The 22899-nt window shown below is 42.9% G+C and overlaps 1 protein-coding gene and 1 long non-coding RNA gene across 4 annotated transcripts in view; both read left to right on the top strand.

Annotated features, from left to right (window-relative positions):
* LOC141992021 (uncharacterized) overlaps nt 1–16500 on the top strand; it is a 119045-nt gene extending 102545 nt beyond the window's left edge. Inside the window, exon 3 of the long non-coding RNA XR_012640516.1 lies at nt 16236–16500. This is a non-coding gene — a long non-coding RNA (uncharacterized LOC141992021). The remainder of the gene's footprint in view (nt 1–16235) is intronic.
* A 3479-nt stretch (nt 16501–19979) lies between these two features.
* The window catches only part of CPEB4 (cytoplasmic polyadenylation element binding protein 4), a 53587-nt gene continuing 50667 nt past the window's right edge, over nt 19980–22899 (top strand). For 2 of the 3 annotated variants that reach the window (XM_074960554.1, XM_074960552.1), the window contains exon 1: nt 19980–22810. In XM_074960554.1, the coding sequence (XP_074816655.1) occupies nt 21686–22810 (1125 nt within the window). In that variant the 5' untranslated portion in view covers nt 19980–21685. The remainder of the gene's footprint in view (nt 22811–22899) is intronic. The other variant, XM_074960553.1, reaches the window with a different exon arrangement.

The following is a 22899-nucleotide window of genomic DNA, read 5'->3' as shown; positions in this document are numbered from 1 at the left end:
ATCTTTTATGTACTTGAAGCAAAAACTCCTTGTAACAACCTTTTATGTATTTGCTTTGCATCACTGAGATTCTCTGTTACTCTGAGAGTTGAAGTGCCCACTGGCATAAATCAGAGCAGGGGTCTCAAACTCAAATGACCATGAGGGCCACATGAGGACTAGTACATTGGCCCGAGGGCCACACCACTGACCCCCCCACCCCCGCTACCCCGGCCCCACCCCCACTCCACCCCTTCTGTAAGGCCCCACCCCTGCCCCGCCTCTTCCCATCCCTTCTCTGCCCCCATTCCAACCCCTTCCCTGAAATCCCCATCCCAGCTCCACCCCCTCCCTGCCCCCAGGGAGGCACGGGGTTGGGGTGCAGGAGGGGTGTGGGGTTCGTCAGGGGGCTCAGGGCAGGGGGTCGGGGTGCAGGATGTGGCAGGCGGCTCAGGACAGGGGGTTGGGGTGCAGGAGGGGTGTGGGGTGCAGCAGGGGGTTGGGGTGCAGAAGGGGTGTGGGGTGCAGCAGGCAGCTCAGGGCAGGGGGTTCGGCTGCAGGAGAGATTCGGCTGCCTGTCTGCCCTGCCCCCACACCACTCCGGGAAGTGGCCGGGACCTGGCGGGGGACACAGGGGTCTGTGTGTTGCCCTGGCCGCTCCTTCAGGTACCTCCCCCGAAGCTCCCATTGGCCGCGGAGCTGCAGGGGAAGTACCTGGAGCAGCAGCCAGGGCAACACACAGACCCCTGTGCCCCCCATCCCCCAGGTCCCGACTGCTTCCCGGAGCGGCGTGGGGACAGGGCAGGCAGGCAGGGAGCCTGCCCTGCCCCCAGTGTGTGCCAGCCTGGAGCCACTCTAGGTAAATGCTGGGCGGGGGTGCCGCAGGGAGCTGGCGGGTCGCAGAAAATAACCCTGCGGGCCACAGAGACCCCTGAATTAGAGCATCCCTGGAAATGCCCAAATGTATAGAAGCCTCCCAAGAGTTGCCTAGTCTGGAGCAGCCAAGAATCTCCATAGTGGCATTCTCTATAGAGACTTCTCCTGCCCCCAAAATATCGACTCCTGCCCTCACCCCCAGCATAGCCCCTATGCTTGGATTTGGGTAGGGGCAATATAGTACCACTTACAGCAGCCGAATTTTACGCTTGAACCAGCAGAATGCTCCCTGATCCGTTGGAGCACAGTTCCGTCCCATATATGCCATCAGAACAGTACATAGAGGCTGGAACAGGGAATTGAATCTCTCCTAATGAATCTGTTGCTAGGAGAGCACAGTATTCAGTTTATTAAAGTGTGTGTGTGTGTGAGAGAGAGAGTGTGGTGTGTGTAAGGGATGAACTGTGTGTAAGGGGTGAAGCCTTTTTAAGTGAGGTTGGGCATATCCTCCCTATCGAATGTTAGTTTAAATACCCGCCCTTTGTTGCAATCTGGTGTGTTGCTAAAGGCTGATATATTCTTATGAGCCCTAGGGATAAGTGATCTCTGCCAGGAATGATTCGGGAGCACTGAAAGAAACTGCAGAATCACCTGGACTCTCCCAAGCCTTGAATGGCAGAATTTTAACACAGAATTCCTGACAACTCCCCTCCTGCACATCTAAGTTTTTATACAATGCTCATTGCCTTGGTATCTAGGTGCCATGGTATCACCACTGCTCCCCACTCCAAAACCTTGTGCAAATGATGAGATGAGACTCCCAACTCCATCTTTTCTCCATCTCATAGGAAGGTCAGTGGTGACGATCTAAGTGGACATCAGAGAGCCCAACCTCTCCCTGCAGCCTCCCAGCTGGGATTGAGTCTCTGCACCACTCTCAGGCTCATTCCCTTTCTAAAAAGGTCCCCATTTCAAGTTTGAGATGTTTTCAAGTGCAATAACGTGTGGGTGGGAAGCTTTGTATCAGCTACAGCACTAGCACAGTCCTCAGGTATATAAGCCGGCAGAATAAAGAAATGGCACAACAATGCCTCATTGGAGAGCAGCCTTTCCTGGAACATTAGACTAAAGAGGCAATGCTCAGGCTATGGTCTCTCTAGATTTTGTTCCTGGAAAAGCTGTTCAATTATTGATAAAGGTCCTACTGACATCACCAAAAGACAACGAGGCTCTTGCTTCCCTTTAGTAACTTCTTACTCAGCAGATATCACTTTTACAACTCAGCAGAATCAGCAATGCAGAGACATCAGCTGAAATACAATATTCATACTTCAGAGAAAGGACACTGTACAGCCTTTTTATTTTTAAACTGTAAAGAGAGAAATGTGCAGGTATCACACGGAGCGAACACTATTTTGCAAAATGCTGTTATTCGGACCCTTCCTGGAGCTTTTCTATAGTGCTGTTAACAGCAAATTGTTTTTATTTGATCACTTATGGTTGGTCTTGGGTTCCATCCACCTCGTTCCCCAATATAGGGAAAGGAAGACCAATGCAAATACACTTGGCCTAATTTAATTTAGCAGGCACCATTCTGGCTAGTAAAGTTTGTCCCTGTTTTACTCAGGGTACAGTTCTAACAGCTCTTGTAGGGAGGGGCACTAGCCCTATGTGATCCCATTACCAGCCCTAGGATGACCAAAGTTAGCATCTTGAATTCAGACCTCTTTGAAAGTGTGGGGGAAAGCAGGATCTCCAAATATGTCCCTCTAGATTCAGTTCCAGGTTGGATCTAGATTGGAATTTCAAAAGAACTTTGTGAGATTCTGGCACCATTGAACCTGAGCCCTGAGGCTAATTTGTCCCCAAACCTCAACTGTGAATGGCAGCCACGGTGCCTTCTCAATCCACTTGTATTATTCATTCACATCTCTGAGCCTGCTGGTGGCTGCCATACCACTAACAAATGTGATCACTGGCACCACTATGGAGCCTAATGACGGACGGCTTGTCTACACAGTGGGATAATGTGCTCTATGGGAGTATGATTTCTAAAGCACACTAATGTGTTGCGCATTAATTGGTCCATGTAGACCCTGCTGGTGTACTTCAGCATAGTACTGTTAAAAACAATACTATGTTAAAGCATGCTACTTTAAAGCATGCTACGGAACTTTTAGTGCACACCACCAAGGTCTGTATGGACTAATTAATTTGCAGCCCAATAATATGCTTTAGAAATCACACCCCCCATACAGTGCATTACTCCGCTGTGTACACAAGCCGTGAGTCTCATTACAGAAGCAAGACATATGCTCCCATGCAGGCAGTGCTGAATGTCACATAGGGCTTTTGTGTCAAGTTGAAATCACTAGGCCTGAAGCCTTCCATAAGTTTCACATGTTGTTGCATTGTCAAGACAGCACAACTGTGCTCCAGCAGGGAGGGTCATCTTGGTCATGGAGTTTCACACCATGACTTCCCTTCTGCTTGAGAAAGCTGCAAAGTCAGAGGCTGCCAAACCAGCTGCTCTCCCACTTCCATTCAGGTTTAACAGCCAAAAGAATGTGTATGTTTAAGCAACCTGTTTGTTGCTCAAAGAGTAAACAGCAAGGTTCTCCTGTTAGTGATTGCTCCTGTATTAAAAGTAGATGTAAACATAGAGTTGCCAATAATACTAGTGTCACAGGCTGCAGACCTTTTTCAGCCATTGGGAGAAATGATTTTAAATAAAAAATATGGGCCGGATCCTCAGCTGATGTAAATTAGCAGGATCTGAGGATCAGGCCCAGTATGTGTCAACACATATGATAACTTGTGAATATTAATATGTTCTGTTTTCCTAGCACCTTGCATTCCAAAGCACTTCACAAATTATATTCATTCAACCCCACTGAAATGCAGCCATCTTTGCGGTGGATGACAGAAGTCCGCCAGATGACTCTCTGGAAGGGAGGGGAATAGGAAGTTTTGGCCACAGACACTTGAGCACTCTTGATTTTTCTCTCCGTGGTCTGGGATCTTTAATCTATGTGCAAAGAAGTCAGCACTTTGATTTCAGTTCTTATCTGAAAATATCCAAACAATAGAACAGCAGAGTACTCTATGTTGGAAAGATAAAGGGCTGAATCATGCCTGCCAGGATTTTGAACCTGTGTTCCAGTGAGCCTAGTTATTTGAAATCTGCTGTGTAGACCACTGAGAGTCCCTTCCAAGAATATTCAGTAGTGATGACTGAAGCAGAAAAAGGTTCAGATGTTTTGATAAGTGTTAGCCAAATTTAGCTGAATCTTGAGAAACCTAGCAAGAATAGGCTTTTTTTGTATGGCATCTCCAGGCATAGAATCCAAATTGGATCAGAACTTCAGTCACAATAGTGCAGAAAATTAGAATGCCCCTGAAGTTCCCAACTGAGAAGATCCATAAAAACTCCAGGAAAAAGTTATCCAATATTTTTAACCTCAAAAGAGAGACAGATGCATTTTGTTTCACTCCGTACAGGTAAAAATTTGGGTTAGTTTCTTTTATTCCAACAGATTTATCTGTCCCTAATGCTACCCAGGTTTTTCTCCCTATATGAACTTTCAGATCATATCTACTGATTTTTTAAAGTGCCCGTTGCCATGGCAATCCCTTCAATCTCTGTACAATTCCAACAAATCAGTATCCATCCTTGCATTATACCAACCAACCAACAATACCTTAGCGATGGTCCATCTTCTAACATACATTTGACCAAAAAATTTGTCTTATATCATACCGTGAGGGTGGCAAACTGAGTTCCATAGCCAAATGCTGTCCCCTGAAACTCTAGTCCCTCAAGGATACATAAGGGAGACCTACTGAGCACTCAGCAGAATGGAGATAACTTTATCTGAAGCAGTGGAGATCTGATATGGGACAAGCAAACTGATTTTTTTTAAGTTTTTTTTCCCCTGCTTACAAAACTAAAGCAACTGCCAGGAACACATGGATGAACCACTGCACAGCTCTGAGCTTTGAGAACAAGGAATTTAGATTCTGTGACGTTGTTTTCCTCTGTGTCATTCTTAGCTGACAAGTGGTAGCAGTTACCAGAAACCATCCTGCACTTTGTACTGGAATATAAACTGTGCTGAATACTTGTCATAGTCCTTTGAGCTTGCTCCTAACTACTGCAGAGTTTAATACTGAGAATGGCAGCACTAACCTGTCTGATGTAATCCATTCCATTACAGATACTTACAGCATGCCATATTACAGCATAAAGGCGGAGGCTTATAGGCTATAAAGATGAGACAAGCCGACAAAACCAATGTGTTCAAAATGAAGGCTGATGCTATGGGGTTCATTCCCCTCACTGTACAGTCACATAACTCCTTTTGATGCCAGTGGGAATATGTATAAAGCAAAAATCAGATGTAGCAGGAAGTGACTCCACTGAAGTCAATGAAGTTACTTTTGTTTGCAACATGACTGAATTTCGACATAAGTCTCTAATTTATGCTAGAGGTGCATAATTACAAATGTTCAGCATCCAAAGCCAGCTCTAGGATTCACGTGGGGGGAAAGGGGTTTCCTGCAAAAATGCTGACAAGGGCATCCGCTTCCCTTGCCTCAGTGTTAGAAGGGTGGGCTCTATTCTCTGCTCTTTGAGGAGGTGAGCACATAAGAAAGTCTCTCTTCCCTACTCCCCATCCTGTACTATCCTTCCACCAGGGCCTGCAAGCAGTCTAGAAGGAGATTGTGGTCCATGCGTGACTCAAAGTCTGAAACTCATGTGCAACTGAGTTACACATGAAGGCACTTGTTTTTCTCCTGGAAAGATCCTTACCCCCTTTCCTCTCTCTCTGAGTCTTGGCCAGAAAGTGTTGTTTGAAAGCCATAATGAGCAGTTTTTTAATATTTAATGATGTGACCTGACTAGGTGAATTCCTACATGTTTCCAGAGGCCGGTTATTTTCTCCAATCCACCCTCTATTGTGGTCTCTATTGTGTATTCTGCACTAATCCTGCTAGAATTTCTACTGATCTTAGGAGGTGCTCTGCCTGCAGACTGTGCCATAGAGACCTGCCTTTTAAATTAGAGGTTTCCATTGCAGATCACAGAGGAGAAATTTGCCTCAGAACTTCCAGGTTCTTGTTGACTTGGAGTAAAAACCACCCACCCAACCAACCAACCCCATATAATGAGATCTAAATGCAGTGCTGTGTATTGGACAGAAACAGAAGTTTATTTCCCCAAAGTCTCAGAGAATTTGGAGCTGAGGTTCTCATTTGGATCTATTTATAATTTTGCATTTAGTTTATACTGGAAGTTTAAAATGGAGAAAACATGCATGGAATTATAACATCCATTATTTTTACCTAATAAAGCAGGATCCAAACTGGCTTCTAGCTTTTTTGCATTGGCTTCCGTAGTGTTATTGTCACAAATAATGTTGCTTTTACAGTATATCAGGTAAGGTGATTTCAACTGAAGTTTCCCCTCTCCTGACCTCTGTATTGCTGGCATTTGAGAAGATTTATTTCATGTACCTATTGATTACCTGACATGTTATTCTAATCTCTAGGAAATACAAACATACCTCCTATATCATACAGATGCCTTCAGATCCATTCGATTTGCTTGGGTAAACAAAGCATAATTTGCCAGGTTTTGTAAGTGTATTAGAAATGGGCCTGATTCTAATATCACACAGGCTTTACACTTGTGGAGTTCCAATGACCTTAGTGATATTACTCCTGAGCACATAAACAGGACCAGAATATTGATATACATTTTAAATTTTTTCAGGGACTAGATGCCTTAAAAGCACTTAGCTATCATGATCCCATTACCAGTCTACTGTAGGTGCCTAGATAGAAGACTGGTAATGGTTTAGGGAGTTTTTAACTATTAGGTCATTGTGTAAACTCCTTCATAGGTAAGTAGTGCCTGAAAGTCATTTCTTTCTGCGGCCTGTTCAGTGGTTTATGAAGTTGGTGGTCTCAGTCACTTCTCTGTATAGCATTCACTGACCTACAAAAGGCCTTCAACACAGTTAGCAGGAATGGCATGTACAAGATCCTGTCAAAAATTGGCTGTCCACAAAAAGTGCTCTCTCTATTTAAGGAGTTCCATGAGGGAATGAAGGCAACTATCCAGTATGAAAATGAAAAATCGTCTGAGTTTAGCATTGATACAAGCATGAAGCAGGCTGTGTCTTAGCTTTTGGAACAATCAATCTGGCATACTAATTGAATCGAGGATGGACAGCAGCTTGTTCAAACATCAGATGATTTCAGAGCAAAAGGCACGTCACCCAGTTCATTATTTGGGATCTGCTCTTTGCTGATGACACTGCATTCATCTCTAACTCACCTGATGAATTGCAGATCATGATGAATACGTTCTCTGATGCATGTATCAAGTTCGGCCTGGTAATCAGTATCAAGAAAACAGTTCCCATGTCACAAGGCACCAACATCCCACCTAAAATCTACATTAATAATGAAGATCTGGACAACATGGATCACTTCTGCTATTCTGGCTCAACTCTGACCAGCTCGCATCGCCTGGATAGAGAACTTGATGTGAGAATCGGAAAAGCCTCTGTCACCTTTGGCAAATTTACCTCACATGTTTGGAACAGCAAGCTGCTAACCCTGAACACAAATGTGTCCATTTATCAGGCTTGTGTCCTGAGTAGCCTCCTTTTCGGCTGTGAAAGCTGGGTCACGTACTCCAAGCAGGAGCAGTGATTGAACAGCTTCCACCTTTGCTGTCTCAGAAAAATCTTCGAAGTCACTTGGGATCAGTGGATCACTAATAGCGAGATCTTTGAGAGAACCAACCTGCAGTCTATGCAGACTATGCTGGATGCTTGCAGGCTTTGCTGGCTGGGATACGTGGAGCTCATACCTCAAGATCATCTGCCAAAGGCTGTGCTCTGTGGCCACTTCAAAAACTGCTCGCAACACAGAGGAAGGCCAAAGCTCCGATACAGTGACAAGGACAATCCAAGGTCTCAAGAAATTCATCATTCCCACTGACAACTGGGAGAACCCTGCCCTCAGCCTCTCACTTTGGAGAAGCCAAGTCAAGGCTGGTGCAGTCATTGTGGAGAGCCATCAGAGAGCCCAGGCTGAGGCCCGCAGGCGAGCTACAAAGTAGAGTGTGCTCCAACCTCCATCTGGTGAGTGGACCTGTAGCCACTGTGGGAAGGTCTGCTGCTCACGCATTGGACTCTTCTCCCACACTCACTATCAAGCACCATTGTCTGACTGACTTCATTGTGCTTCCTTTCATCTGTAAAGATGTTGGATGGCCATAGTATTGGTAGTAGTGGTCTCAATCAGTTCCTCATGGAGCAGTGTCTGTATCACAAATGCTACCAGCACAATGGCCCCCTTGTTGGCAGTGTGAAAGGAGAGTGAATGGAGTATGTAGCCTACACTATCCTTAGCTGTTGTCCTTCCAGCTCAGAGAAATAATAATACTAATAGTTGCAGGGGTACCTGGCTACATTCTATCTGTCATGTGGGTAGATAGAGGATTCCATTCCTTAGGGTTTTCAATCCAGTACTTTTTACCCACACAAAATTCAATTAGAAAAACCAAAACAACCCCTCAGAATGTATATCACTCCGCTCCTTTGAAGCTTCAACTGTCTACTAGTTAAAAATTCATTAAAAGTACATTATTTACCTAGTCCAGAATCATCATGGTCTAATGGGTAAATGCTAAGACTCATGTTCCATCAGAGCCATGTCTAACTCCCACATTGTGAAAACCTGCTGGAAGTTACAATCACTTCCAAAGTAGAGCTGCATCTATGCTAGGATAATTGAGACCCATAATTTTCCACTAGTATAGCTCCACAGCTGGGAACAATAGCAGAGACAGTAGCATTGACTAAATTCAGTCATTTTTACCACTGTGTTGTCTAATTCTGTGATGGTAAAAAAAATGCCTGCATGCTATCAACACTGTATCCTACCACCAATGAAACTATACCAGTGGGTCTTTATGAATCCCGGTTTTTATAGTGTGAGCAAACTCCAGGTGAGCTAAGCATGGCAGACTCAGCCTTATGAATGTCTTAGGCCCCAATTCAGGAAAGCATCTTTATTCAGGACAGCACTTAAGGATGTGCTTACCTTTAGACACATGCTTAAATCGTATTGACTTCAGACTTAAACCATGTGCTTAAATCCTTTCCTGAACTGGTGCCTTAAAGAATAATGTTGATGCAGGGCTTGTTGTTTGTTTTGTTTTAAGAAAGAATAAATCATTTGAAAAGGCTGCTTATGGGTATCACTATTAAAAAGAGAAAAACAATCCTTTGGTATTTCCCGCTCCATAGCTAGAATGAAAAGATATTTAAATGCGAGTTACGTAATAAACAGCTAAACAGAGAAATATTCTCAGTCAATATAAGCAATGAATGGGCAATCATCACTCTTCTTTATGGATGGATGGCTAAAAAGATTGATTCAAAAAATTGTAGTTACAGTTTATGAGCCAGATCCTGATCTTGTTACACCATTGTAAATGAAGTTACTCCAGATTTACACTGCTGCAACTGAGATTAGAATCTGGCCCTATGTCGATATTAATCTTATCTAGTTCTAAAAATAACATTACATTTCAACTGAAAGAGCAAAGAAAGAAAAAAAAAAAGCTACTGACACCATAATTTGTCTCACTAGATCATTTTTATGCTTGTGTTCCATTTAAAAGAATAATCTGTAAATTACTTATCAAGAAAAGTTATTTGTTTGCACTAATCAAGCCTTAAACTTAGAGGCATAATATGGAACTAATTATTTTTAACTAACTAATCAACATGCTTCATTCATAAATTGGGATTTATCAATATAGCACATGAAAGGAGAGAACACATTATTATTTCAATTTAGATAATATGCAAAAAACAGTGTGTTTGTAATGACCTGCTTTCACTGAATATAATCAAGCTGCAAAGCTCTCTTACAGGCTGGAAATAGCAGCAGCTTACTTTAATGAGATTTCTGGCTCTGGGCCCCAGCTGTTCTACGCAAGGCTCTCCCCTTGCTCTATGACCTACCAATATGTGCTGTCACCAGTAATGAGACAGGACCTATTTCCTAACATGGGGAAAAATTGGAAGGTATCTGTTCTATCGACTACTCTGGCAGATACACACCCTCTTTTCCCAAGCATGGAAGAAAGAGGAGAACATTTAATATGCAACATCTTTATTGGACACCCCCCCCCCCCCGACTTACATTAAAATAACATTAAACCCATAAGCCAGAGAATTCAGTGTTAATGCTGAAACTCTATTCTTAACTCATCTCTGTTGCACATAGGTATTGCTGTTCATTAGGTACACACATATGCCCCTCCCCTATGAAAGTCCCCTGACAGAGGATTCAAGTCTGCAAGGCATGGGGAAGAGAGGATGATTATCGTCGTAGCCTTAACTCTGAATTTGCTGGATTTGGTGGAATTATGTTAGAACAAGGACTGTGAACATACCAGGAGCCAAAGTGCTTCATCTAATTTGCATAAAATGGAGCAGATTGCCACTGCTTTTGTTTTTAATATGGAGATGAAGCCTGGAGACTACAGGTTCCAGCAAGCAATGCTGCATCTCTATCTGAGCAGCCTAGTCACTGAACTCAAGCTAGAGCACTGCATCCTGGGACCTGAAATCTCTGAAGGCTGTACCTCTGAAACGAAACACTGGGCTATCCTCAGGCTCCACTGTAAAATCTGTGAACTGCATTTTGGTCATCCTTAATACTATTTTCACTGCTCTTTTTATGAGAGTTTCTTTATCATGTTCAAAGAAAAAAAATCGCTCTCCTGAAAGTGTTTGATAGTTTCAGATTTTTATTTTTTAAACATATATGTACCTCAAGGCCATAGCACCTCATTTGGAATCATTCAGGCCTTTCACTTGAATCTGTTGTTTAGGGACAAGAAGCCATCATATGTCAGTATTTCAAGAATCTAAAACCCAGAAATTATTCTGTTGCCCTGCATACAGTCCTCCTAGGAAAAATCTGATGAATGATTTTAGTCAGAGCACGGAAAGGTGTGTGGATAACCCTACTTTGAAATTAAATGACTTGATGCTTTTTAATTTGTCTTTTCCCCCTTCCAAAATACCGAAAGGCACTAGCCCATATTATAAACAAATGGGCTATGAAATCTTACTCTGAGAAATGAAGATGTTACTGAAGCTATGTCTATACTGCAGTTGAAGATGTTATTGCATCTTGGGTAGACATACCTATGCTAGCTTTGATCTACCTAGCACAACCAAAAGTAGCCGTGAAGACGTGACAGTGTGGACTTCAGTGCAGGCTTGAAATACAAGTATGGACCCAGGGTTCTGAAGCCCACGCCACTCAGTCTTCACTGTTATTTTTAGCTATGCTAGATAGATTAAAGCTAGCATAAGGTATGCCTACCTGAGCTGCAGTCACGCCTCTGATTGCAGTTCAGTTGTGGTGTAGACACAGCCTGCGTTACATTGATGATAATACTTGGCACTTATACACTGTAGCTCTTTACAGGCATTGACTAATGACCCTCACAACACCCATGATGTATTCCTGTTTCATTAATTATTCCTCTTTTATAGATAGGGAAACAGAAACATTGAGGACCTCCACAAGAATTCTCCACTTGCATAAATGGACTCAACTTCCATTGATTACACTGAACTGAGTTTGGTTAAGAACACACACATTACTCTTGTCTACACTGAGCTTTTTGCTAAAATCTCCCCGTTTCTCCCCCAATGGTAGTAATTCTGTGTCAGAGCTAGGATTTCTAGGATTAAGACTCAGGAATTCCTTCCTCTGGGGACCCTGCCCAATCCATAATGGTTAGATACCGCAGTAATATGGTGGGTGCTGTATAAAACACACAAGAGCACAAGATGCTGCACTTTTGGAAATTAAATGGCAAAACAGATTTTATTTCAAATTTTCTTTTAAAATATGTATTTTTGGTGGAATTTTTCTGTGCCCAGTTTTATCCCAGAGAGAATTGATATGACTAAGAGTTTCCAACAGTCAAGTTGCCAGTCTTTTAAGTATAACTGCATAAATAACACCACTGTCCTAATACTACCTATTTCCTCTTTTAAATTATTTATATATTTATTATATTTTACATGAGCTGTGGAACCTGGAGGCATTTTTGCAGTGTCAGGTCATTCTGAAGCACATTACATACAAAGAATCTACTCCATTACATTACAGGGCTGGCAAATGCAGTTGTATGTGGTATTGTTCATTAATATTGCATAATTACTGTATGTGAAATAGTTCTTTGGGCAGTGATGACATTTTTTCATAAAGACTTAAAGCTCCAAGGCAATGTTCTCTATTAAGGGGCTGTTTAACATATGAGGGTATATCAATATACAGTATCTTAATGCAATCGCAGAAAAATAGCGAAGACTGCTTAGCCAAATGAAGCTATTAACATGTATAATGTATTTTCCACAAGATTTAAATGGTTTACTGAGTTTATAAAAATCACACTTCATATCTCAGCTCTGTCATTGCAATACCAATCTAGTGAATAGCGGTTGCAGCTACATCAGTTTCAGACAAATACTAATGTCCTATGTGGAGATGAATTGTTGGTTTTTCTCTGAAGCTTATAAAACACTTGTGCGCTCTTTGAAAATTGCTATAAAACCAGAATTTTCTCTAGCTCTAGGATAATATTAACTATTCCTAGCATGCCTGAAGATTTTAGTTCAGTCATCCTGGAGCGATGGTTGACGACAAAACGACAGTGTGTTTTCTTTCAGATCTGTCAGTTGCCTTTAGCACTGTTGAACATGAGCAATGCCCTATGTACTATGTGGCACGTTAAACCTAAGCTATTTAGCAGAGACCCCAGAACTATGCCCCCCACAAATCCTCTTACCTTCAATTATTCCTTCCACCCTCTGCAGTCTAGTCCAATAAGTACTGTACTCCTGATACTGTATGTATAATTTTAATCATGACACTTAATTCAATTAATTTCATGTCACCCTTGACATTTAAATGTTTAACGGGTTGCAGGCTCATGTATGGTAAGGCATAACTGCCCCCACAGAAGTTGTCAGAGGGGAAAGCTGGCGGTTTGGGCACATGGGTGGGGATTTTGACACCCAAGAAGCAAGAACATACGTGAGTTGTTTTTGGTACCTAGGATATAGTTGTGACATCTGGTTCTGGGAAGGGTTGCATCTCCTCTTTCAACTCCCCTTTTTGGAGAGAGGCTTTAAATCTGTGGGGAAACTGGAGATTTGAATTCCTTGTCGCTCCACCCCAATGTCAGTTAATACATCCCATAATGATAAATGAGCATGTAAGCCTGATGTTTTTCCTAATATTATTGGCAATAGTGCACAATGCTAACATTTAAAGTTTGTGTGCTTATTAACTGAGGGCTCACCTTTCTAATCAGATGACACCATGGCATCTGCACTCAGTGGAGGCACTAGAATTTACAGTCCCCTGATTTAAAAAAAGGGCCTGCTGATAGGGCATTTTCCATAAGGGGCCGGGGGGGGGGGTGGGGAGTGGGTGGGGGTCTTTTGGCTCGAGAGGGCCCTGATTTTTTAACATCCAGGTCATAATGCAAAGCACATTTGTTCTCCTGGGCTTTTCTGGAAAGAGAGGGGTAAAGGATTTAAGGATTGTGAGTTGTAGGTACTGGGGTTTTTGGGGGCAAGGGGCTGTTGTGGTTGTTATGAGGACCTACCACATTATGTTATGGCTTATTATGCCATTAAGTTGGTTGTGTCATATTCTATATTGTTATTTGGGGTATACAGCTTGGTTGGCAGAGTTCTTCTATTTTGCATTGAGAATATTTACTCTTTGTTGCGTTTTATCATTTGTACAGCACTAAAACTTTGGACAGGTGCTTTATTAAATCCAAATAAACCACAATCACAAGGTTGTTTCTGAGTCATTAAAGTAAGTGAACAGATTTTTCTACACCACTGCAGCTTTTCTCAATTTTTGCCGTGACCCAAGTCACAATCTAACATTTATTGGGTGATGTGTTGCAGTCAGAACTGTCAGGATAAGGTTTGTACAAAGCAGGCTAGGAAATCTAATCCTCTAAGAGAGCAATACATTCCCCCTCATGAGTTAGCCTTGCAGTGAGGAGCAAGGCTTGTGCCCCTGAAAAACTATTGTAGGATGGTCCATCTCAGTGGTTAGCGCCATTGAAGACCCAACAACTAGAACTGTCTAATAATGCCTGTAGAAATGGTCTGTAGAATTCCCCCATACAAGGCAATAGAAGCTGAACCCATTACATATTGGTAAGACAGTAATTTGTTATGATACCTTACACAGTTAAATAATATTTTAAATATACTTCATTTCTAAAGCTCTTTCAGGAGAAAGGTGCTAGCTTCATATATCATCACTGAATTGCAGCCTCCTCTTTGATGGAGGATGGCAGCCAACTTGCACATTGTATCTTACACTGTCTTGATTGTGGGGAAGGGAAATTTTACAATATACTAGAGCAAACGTCCACTCTTGTGGTCATGGGATCTTTAATGTCCAGGAGGAGCAGACAAGAACTTAGGATCAGATTTTTTTAAAGTTATTTTGGTACCTAAAGATGCAGATAGGTGCCTACGTGCTTTTGAAAGTCCCAGTAATCACCCTTCAGCAGTTTTAAGTGCCTAAATACCTTTAAAAATGTTTTAAGGTTCCATCCAAAAGAGACCCGTGCAATAAGCGTCAGAGAACTCTACAGGAGGAGAATGACGGACTGACTTGACCCTGCAAGTATTTGGGTTTGTGGTTTGAGTGAGTCTAGATATTGCAAAGGTCCTGCTTAGTCTTCTAAGCAAATATTTAATTAGAGCAATAAGAAAATATATATATTGAAGGTTTTTAGAAATAACTGTCAACGTTTCAATATGTCCATCACTGCAGAAACTAGTAGTAATATCTTTAATTCTCAGTGGAGGCTGCTGCTGTTCTGATATTTCCCAGCAGGAACTACAGGCTGGTGATGTAGCATATGATTTGGAGAATGCAAGCTCCTATTTTAACATTTGGGAAAGCAGGAGACTTTCAGAGTTGTTTGAAATTCTATAGCTATTAAAAGTGATTGATTTAAAAGTATTTATATAACGTCTAAATGAATCAGTTAAAAAAACTCCACAAAACTTATGTGGCAAATCATAATTCCTCCTGTTTGTTCACGAATTCCAAATTTCGTGAGCTTTTCTTACTTTACATCATCAAACCATCAATGCAGCAACTTCCTTTCTGGTTGTTAAATGCTAATATTTATAGACACTACTAATTTTCTTTAGTGATTTATTCTTCTTTGGAATTACATGTCATGACTGCAATCTTTTCTATATCATTGTGCAGTTTTCCTTAAAAAGATTGTATAAAATGACGCAAATCCTGTTGGGCAGCCGATGCCATCAAAATATCAACCGTTGAGAAGCCTCCATCAGGTAGCTAGTGCCAGGAAACCATGTTTGTCATGCAAGGTGATTAACATCAGAGTTTGGAAGTTCTACTTATATCACTAGTTGATCAGCACTTACGCTAATGCATTGCAAGGGTGTGCCTAAATTTAAATGAGGGCCATCCATGCAGTCCTTTTCCAACTGTTTATTCAACAATACATTATTGGAGCCAGGTTCATTGCTTCTTGACAGAAGTGCTTGTTAACTCTGCATCTATGATGATGCTGATGCTGATAACAGAGTGACTGGAAAGTGCAGAGAAAAATAGTGTTTAAAATTCAGACAGGCTTGCACAGGTTGCAAAACAGTACACAAAAAGGGAAATTGTAACCCACTAATTAGATGTTTGAAAACAATGATGCTTTTCATTGTATGGAAACAAATATATTTTCTCACACAGAAACAGGGTGTATACAATTGCAGAGAAAAGAGCTTACTTCATAAAATGCATGAACAATACTGGATTTGTTGAAAATATCATGTCACGCAATCGGGTGACAGAAGAGGTTCAAAACGGCTTTGGGGTAGGTGGTGGTGGATACCCCAATACTGAGTGAAACTCTTTGAGAAGTGTTTCTGTGTGGTGATTTCCATCTTTCGCTCTGGAATATACGTACGTCTTAATTTCTTTTTTGTTACTTCACTTTGGAAAATGTTTGTATTTATTTATTTTGATTTATAGACATGCTGAAAAAGGATGCCCATCTCTAGATGCCCTTGACATAATTCAAAATATCAGTATAGTACTTTAAGATCACTCACCACAGTTCTCCACCCCATTATTTCCCCATCTCTCCAATTACAATCCTGCCCGCCCCCCCCACATTTTCTAATATCTGGTGGGAGGGAGAGAAAATGAGTCTATGGCAAGCACTGAAGTTCATCAACTTTGGACTATTTCAGACTATGGTGGAGCAAATTCCAAAGTTGTGAACCCGTCACAGAGAATACCCTGCTAGCTGTCCCTATTATTTATAGCTCTGCTGATCTCAACTGTAGCAGTGAGGCATGGAGACAGAAGTGATCTTTCAGGAACAGGTAGGTAGTTTTTTGATGCATATCCAGCTGCTCTGTAATAATTTATGAATACTGTATACTAACTTGGTTCTTGGGATATGTATTGTATTAATATGTTGGTTTAGTTTAACTGTGGGCTGTAAGGAAAAACAAGCAGGAAGGGGAGAAGAATAGCTCAGGATAAGCCATCCCTCAGCAAGTATTTGAGGATTGGTATGGGCTCTGTCGCGTCTGGCTCAACCTCCTATTAAGCCTACTCAACTGATTTTGTCCAGAAAGGCCATAGCTGAAGAACTGACAAGAACAAGGGACTCTAGCTGGACTAAAAGGGGCTCTCTCTATCTTGAGTGAGGAGGTAGTTGTTAAGGAGCTGGTCAGGGAAACCAGACTGACACAGGCATCCACAGGAGTGTCTGAGGAATCTAGGCCTAGAATCACAGGATGATAGTGCGTTAGGTAAGATAGATGTGCATGTAGACTGTTGTTTTAAAATCCTTTTTCTGCTGAAGGAAAAAACCACAGGTGCCAAACCCAGTTGGACCTGCTGAGTAAGCACAGTCAGTACACAGGGGTCTGTAGCCAAGAACCTAGTCTAAGGGTGGGAGAATCACAGGATTGCACTCTAGAGTAGATAAAGGCATGAGGCCCAAGACCTGAGAGGGTGCCCCCATAGAGACTAGGAAGGTGAGAAGCCTAGCTAGCCCTGTAACCAGCAGAGGTCTGTTTATTTTTCATTTAGAAAATGCAACCAATACAATCTTTATGTAATATTTAACATAAGATGACTTTTAAAAGACAAAAATATGAATAAAAGATTCCCTTTCCACCATCTCAGGATAAACTACACACCAAATTCCACCCACGGAAGGCAAAAGCAATGAACCCTGCATCCATGCAGTCCATACTGTGTTGTAGGGACAGATTTTCAAACATGTGGGGTATGCAAATACATATCTATTGTGTGCATGTGGTTTATTTGATGTACATGCAGACCAGATAACTGCACTCAAATTAAGCACGGAATTTCACTTTGCATATCTAATGGCCTTGAAAATCAGGCTCACTGTGTGGAGGTTGCCATACAAGGTACAAAAATAATAACTAACCTTTTAATAAACATATAGGTATATCACAAAGTATGCTTAATTACTATTATAATATATATATTGCCTTTCATCCCTAAGCTTCCTAAAGTGCTTTAGAAACAAAGGACCTGATCCTGTAGTACTTACTCAGTAAAAACTCTTTAGTAAAGTCAGTTAGATCCTGGGTTCTACTATATCTACTTCATGCCAGTGCTGGCTTCATGCTTACTAATGCTGTGGTCTGAGCATGATAGTTCAAGATGAAATTCTGATAATGCTCATGAGGGCAGACTAAATTAAAATGGTCCTTTCCTTCCACCACTCCAACTTTGACAGTTGAATTCCATAGTGGTATGAACATGGCTCAGTATTTTTTCTATCCCTGTATAAACACCCCTATTTTTAGCTCTCATGTTATAATGTCCTCATCTCATCATCCTGAAAGATCAGATTTATTGGATATCACAATTTAAACCTCCACTCCCTTCCTCTACAAATTTAGCTAAGAATCACAGACCCTTTAAATTAGGCAATGTATGCATGGTGACTTCCATTTGCATTGATACAAGAACATCTGATCTGACTTCTTTATTTTGTTTATGGGTTTATAGGTTTATGGGGCAAGGGATGAGGGGGAACACTTGCAGATGAAAGATTCCAGCTGACTTTTGAAGTCATCCCAAATAGGCAGCATTCGGCTGTCCAAATGACTTTGCTACATGTTCTCAGTGACCTCCATGGGTAGAGCTAGTGCCAGAAGGACCAACACCATGGTGGACCGAAGGGGAGAGGACTGAGCATTTGATGCAATATGCCACAATGGGTTGCCATCTTTAATGAGAGCAAAATATGGCTTTTGGGGCCTCATTTTATACGGAAACTCTTTCCCTATTTTCATTTTAGTTTATTTGTAACTCATTTGCTTTCAGTGGGAGTAGTTGTGGTGAATATTTTAAACACTTCATCCTTAAATGTAATATTTTTGTTGGCTTTTTGATTATGACGGGTCTGTGCAATTCCTATGTTTATATTCACGTTTATATCTTTCACTAGCAACTTTTGCCTCAGGGAGAAAATTCTAGTGCCAAAACACCACAAATTCTTGGATAAATTTTCAAAAATACATAAGTGACTCAGGAGCCTAAGTCCCAGGCTCATAAGTGGCTAAGTCAATTTTGAAAATGGGACTTAGACTCCTAAGCCAATTTAGCCAACTCTGAAAATTGACACCTTGTCTTCGTATCCTATATCTGCCATATAGAAACTAAAATGTTGAGATCGGATCTGATGGTATTTTGACTAAATATATAACCCCTTGAAGCATTAAAGGCAGTGAGAAAAACACAGATATAAACTCTAATATCTACAGGCGGGTTTGTTTCCTGTGGAACCTGCATGTTCAGTCCTGTAAATTATTTCCTTTACCTTGTTTAAAACACATGTATTTGTCTGTAATGGTACAACCCCCCACACCTTCAAGTAGTGATATTACAATGTTTGGGGTGATTAGATATTGCAGTTATGGGGCAGATAGGTTCTAGAATATACTTGAGTATTTATTTTATGGGTTTATTTTATGGGTTCTTTGTGCCTTGTTCTTCCTCTTGTTTTATTCCATTCTTATTCACTTCTCATCACGTCTGTGCTCTGCAGTCCATCCTTGGGATGACGTATTTATTACAGGGAGGTGGAGTTGCCATGGGCCTCAGTTCACCGGTTGATGAAGTCCTACAGCAAAGTAGGTTTTGTAATGTACATCAGTCCACGGGGTGATAGGGTAGTGCAGGGAGGGAGGGATTGCTATACTGCTCAGCCCTTGGGGTGACAGGGTTTGCAAAAGGCTTCTGTCCTCAGGGCAATGGGGGGAGGGAGGTGAGGTTTATAATGAGCCCGAGCCTTGAGGGTGTGGGTGATACAACGAGGTGGGGTTTGCAGTGAGCTGAAACCCTCAGGGCATTACTGGGAGGTGAGGTTTGCAGTGGCCAGAGCCCTCGGGGCATATAGTGAGATGGGGTTGGCAGTGGGTGTTACTTGCTCCCCAGGTTTTCCCCAAGCAGTTGTATATCTTACTGGTTTCAGGCCTTTTGCCCCTTCCCCTCCCCCATTTAACAATGGAGTTTTGCCCAGGAACGTGCCCCCTGCTCGTTCTGGTCCATACAGGACAACAGAGAACCAGCAGTTACAGAGCGCTGCCATATTCAAAGATGGCTGCTCAAGGAGTACCTGCTTTCTTCAGTCCAAGATGGCCGTCCTGCTGGCAGCTAGCAGATGCGTGCCCCAATCCAAGATGGCAACCAAGCAGGGAAGAGTGCCCACCCCAAAGATGACTGTCGGAGTGTCACCTTCATGCCCCTACCAAAAATGGCGGCCGCCCCTCCTTGCATCTCATGACGTCGCAGGAAGAGACTTGTAAAGCCGGCGGGGGCGAGGCCTCCGCCTGAGGAGACGCGAGGGAGGCGGGGCAGGAGGTGTGTCCTCCCCCAAACCGGAAGTGCCGCGCTGCCTCCCTCCAGCTGGTTGTCATTTCGCTCAGCGGCTCTGTCCTGGGGAGACGGGACTCGGCAGCGGCCGGGCGGGGAGGGAGGTACCGGCTGCGGCAGCGAGCAGGAGGCGGCCGGGGACAAGAGATTCCGTAATATCCAGACTCGCCGATTACTGAAACGCCTCCCGACTCCTCGGAGCCGGTCTCGCGCCCCCCTCCCCCCGCGATAATCGATTGTTTTACATGAAGGGTAAGGGCAATCGCCTGCAGCTGCGAGGACGCGAAGCGAGGAAAGGACGCTTCGGAGCCGCCGCCGCAGGACCCCACCCCCCTGGTGACTCCAGCGGTCTCCCTCCCGTGCAGTACTAATCGATCGTGACCCTGTCCCGTAATCTGCGGGCGATTTGGGAGAGCCGGTTAAACACCTTCCATGGGGGAGAGAGGAGCCCGGCCCCTCGCCGCCTGCACCATCCCCTCCCCGCTGGAGGCGGCTGCTCTCCTGAGGTAAAATCCCTCCTGCCTTCCCAGACGCCAGGACTTGTGAGAGGGGGGGCGGTGAGGGAGTACCCCATAGAGAACAGGGGCCTGGCGAGCTTAGCCTCCCTCCACCGGCCTCTTGTCCCCTGCCGCATGCCGTGTCCCTGAGGTAAAATCCACCCTCCCTTGCAGACAAGGGCTCCCGCAGCTGAAGGAAGCCTACCTAGCTCAGTAAAAGGAGGCGAGCCCAGTACCAGAAACCACCCTTCCAGAAGCAGCAGCAAGACACCTCCCTCACCCTCCTCCTGCACAAGTCATTGCCTGTTCTACCCCCTCCCCCGAATGCTGAATGCAGATTTCTAAGATGAAACTCTTCTTCGGACAGCCAGGACTCATCTGAAGGACACACAAATATCTGATCGTAAATAGGAGGCCAGCCTGGCAAGCTCAGAAACCCAACCCAACAGGAGCAGCATCAAGAATCCACCCTTCTCCTGCACAGCTCACTCCCTTCTCATCTCCAGAATACTGACTTTCTGAGATAAAAATCTTACCCCTTCAATAAGCCAAGACTTCTCTAAAAGACACATACAAAATAGTATTTATTATTATTATTTATTATTAGAATACACAATAAAGGCTTACCGAGCAGCAGCAGGGAAAAAAAGCCTCCTGCACAATTCACTCCCCCACTGAATGCTAAAATCCTGAGGTAAAATCTTCCCATATCCACAGCAAGGACTCTTTTGAACAGGAAACAAATATATATTAGATTATATAGAATTTATTAAATTATTCCAGACTTAAATTTCTTTCTTTTCTTTTTTCTTTTTTTGCAGCCAAGAGGTGGAGGGACCAGACGTCATTGTTTCTCTTTTCCTCTTAACTCATTTATGGCCGAGTCAAGGCTGCTGAGGAGGAAAAAAACAGGATAGTTAAAATCTCTTTATATCTGTCCCCAGAAGATTTTTCTCTTATTGATGTGCATTTCCTTTAGGAAAAGGAAACCTCTTATTTTGCTAACCAAAGATTTATTTTTCTTTTCTTTCTAACCAGAGAAAGGAAACAAACATAAATTGACACATGTTAAAAATTTAAAGAGATTATCTTTGAAAGAACCAGAACTTATATCCAAATCAGAAATATCTAAGGAGTGTGTGGAGGAAGAAACTGGAATATCTAGATTAAAACAAGATATTTCCTAGTTCCTCTTTGGTGGAGGAGGAGAGAAACACTAAACATCGTTGTTGTTGTTTTTTTTACAGGAGAAAATCAAATCCTAAATATAATAAATGGGGGATTACGGGTTTGGAGTGTTAGTGCAAAACAACACTGGGAATAAGTCAGCTTTTCCAGTGAGATTTCACCCACATCTGCAGCCTCCACACCATCATCAAAATGCAGCCCCCAGCCCTGCTGCTTTTATAAATAATAACACAGCTGCCAATGGCAGTAGTGCTGGGTCAGCTTGGCTCTTTCCTGCTCCAGCTGCCCATAACATTCAGGATGAGATTCTGGGGTCAGAAAAATCTAAAACTCAGCAACAGGAAAAGCAAGAGTCTCTAGAAAAACAGCAGCTTTCCCCTAGTCAAAGTCAGGAAGCAGGCATGCTGCCTGAACCTGAGAAAGCTAAATCTGAGGAAAATCAGGGAGACAATTCTTCAGAGAATGGCAACGGGAAAGAGAAAATAAGAATAGAATCACCAGTGTTAACAGGATTTGATTATCAAGAGGCTTCAGGGCTAGGTACTTCAACTCAGCCCTTAACATCCACTGCATCTTCTCTGACTGGTTTTAGTAACTGGTCAGCAGCTATAGCTCCTTCTTCTTCTACAATAATCAATGAAGATGCCAGTTTTTTTCACCAGGGAGGGGTCCCTGCTGCCTCAGCTAATAATGGTGCTCTGCTGTTTCAGAATTTTCCACATCATGTCAGCCCTGGCTTTGGAGGTAGCTTTTCCCCTCAGATTGGACCCCTCTCTCAACACCACCCTCATCACCCCCATTTTCAGCATCATCACAATCAGCATCAGCAACAGAGAAGATCGCCTGCAAGCCCTCATCCACCTCCATTTACACATAGAAATGCTGCTTTTAATCAACTGCCTCATTTGGCTAATAATCTTAACAAACCACCTTCTCCATGGAGCAGCTACCAAAGCCCATCACCTACACCATCTTCTTCATGGAGCCCCGGTGGCGGTGGATATGGTGGGTGGGGAGGGTCCCAAGGGCGAGACCACCGCAGGGGACTGAATGGAGGGATAACACCCCTGAACTCCATCTCACCCCTGAAGAAGAATTTTGCAAGTAATCATATCCAGTTGCAGAAGTATGCTAGGCCTAGCTCGGCCTTTGCTCCGAAATCTTGGATGGAAGATAGTTTGAACAGAGCCGACAACATATTTCCTTTTCAGGTGAGAGTCTACTCTGCTAATATAAATAGAAAAAATGATTTAATTTTTATAGAAACAATAAGGTTGGGGATTTTTTGCGCAATATACTT

The sequence above is a fragment of the Natator depressus genome, chromosome 8, assembly GCF_965152275.1.
Source record: "Natator depressus isolate rNatDep1 chromosome 8, rNatDep2.hap1, whole genome shotgun sequence".
Taxonomy (NCBI): Eukaryota; Metazoa; Chordata; order Testudines; family Cheloniidae; genus Natator; species Natator depressus.
Note: the sequence above shows the minus strand (reverse complement) of the source record. Positions and strands in the feature narration are given on the sequence as shown.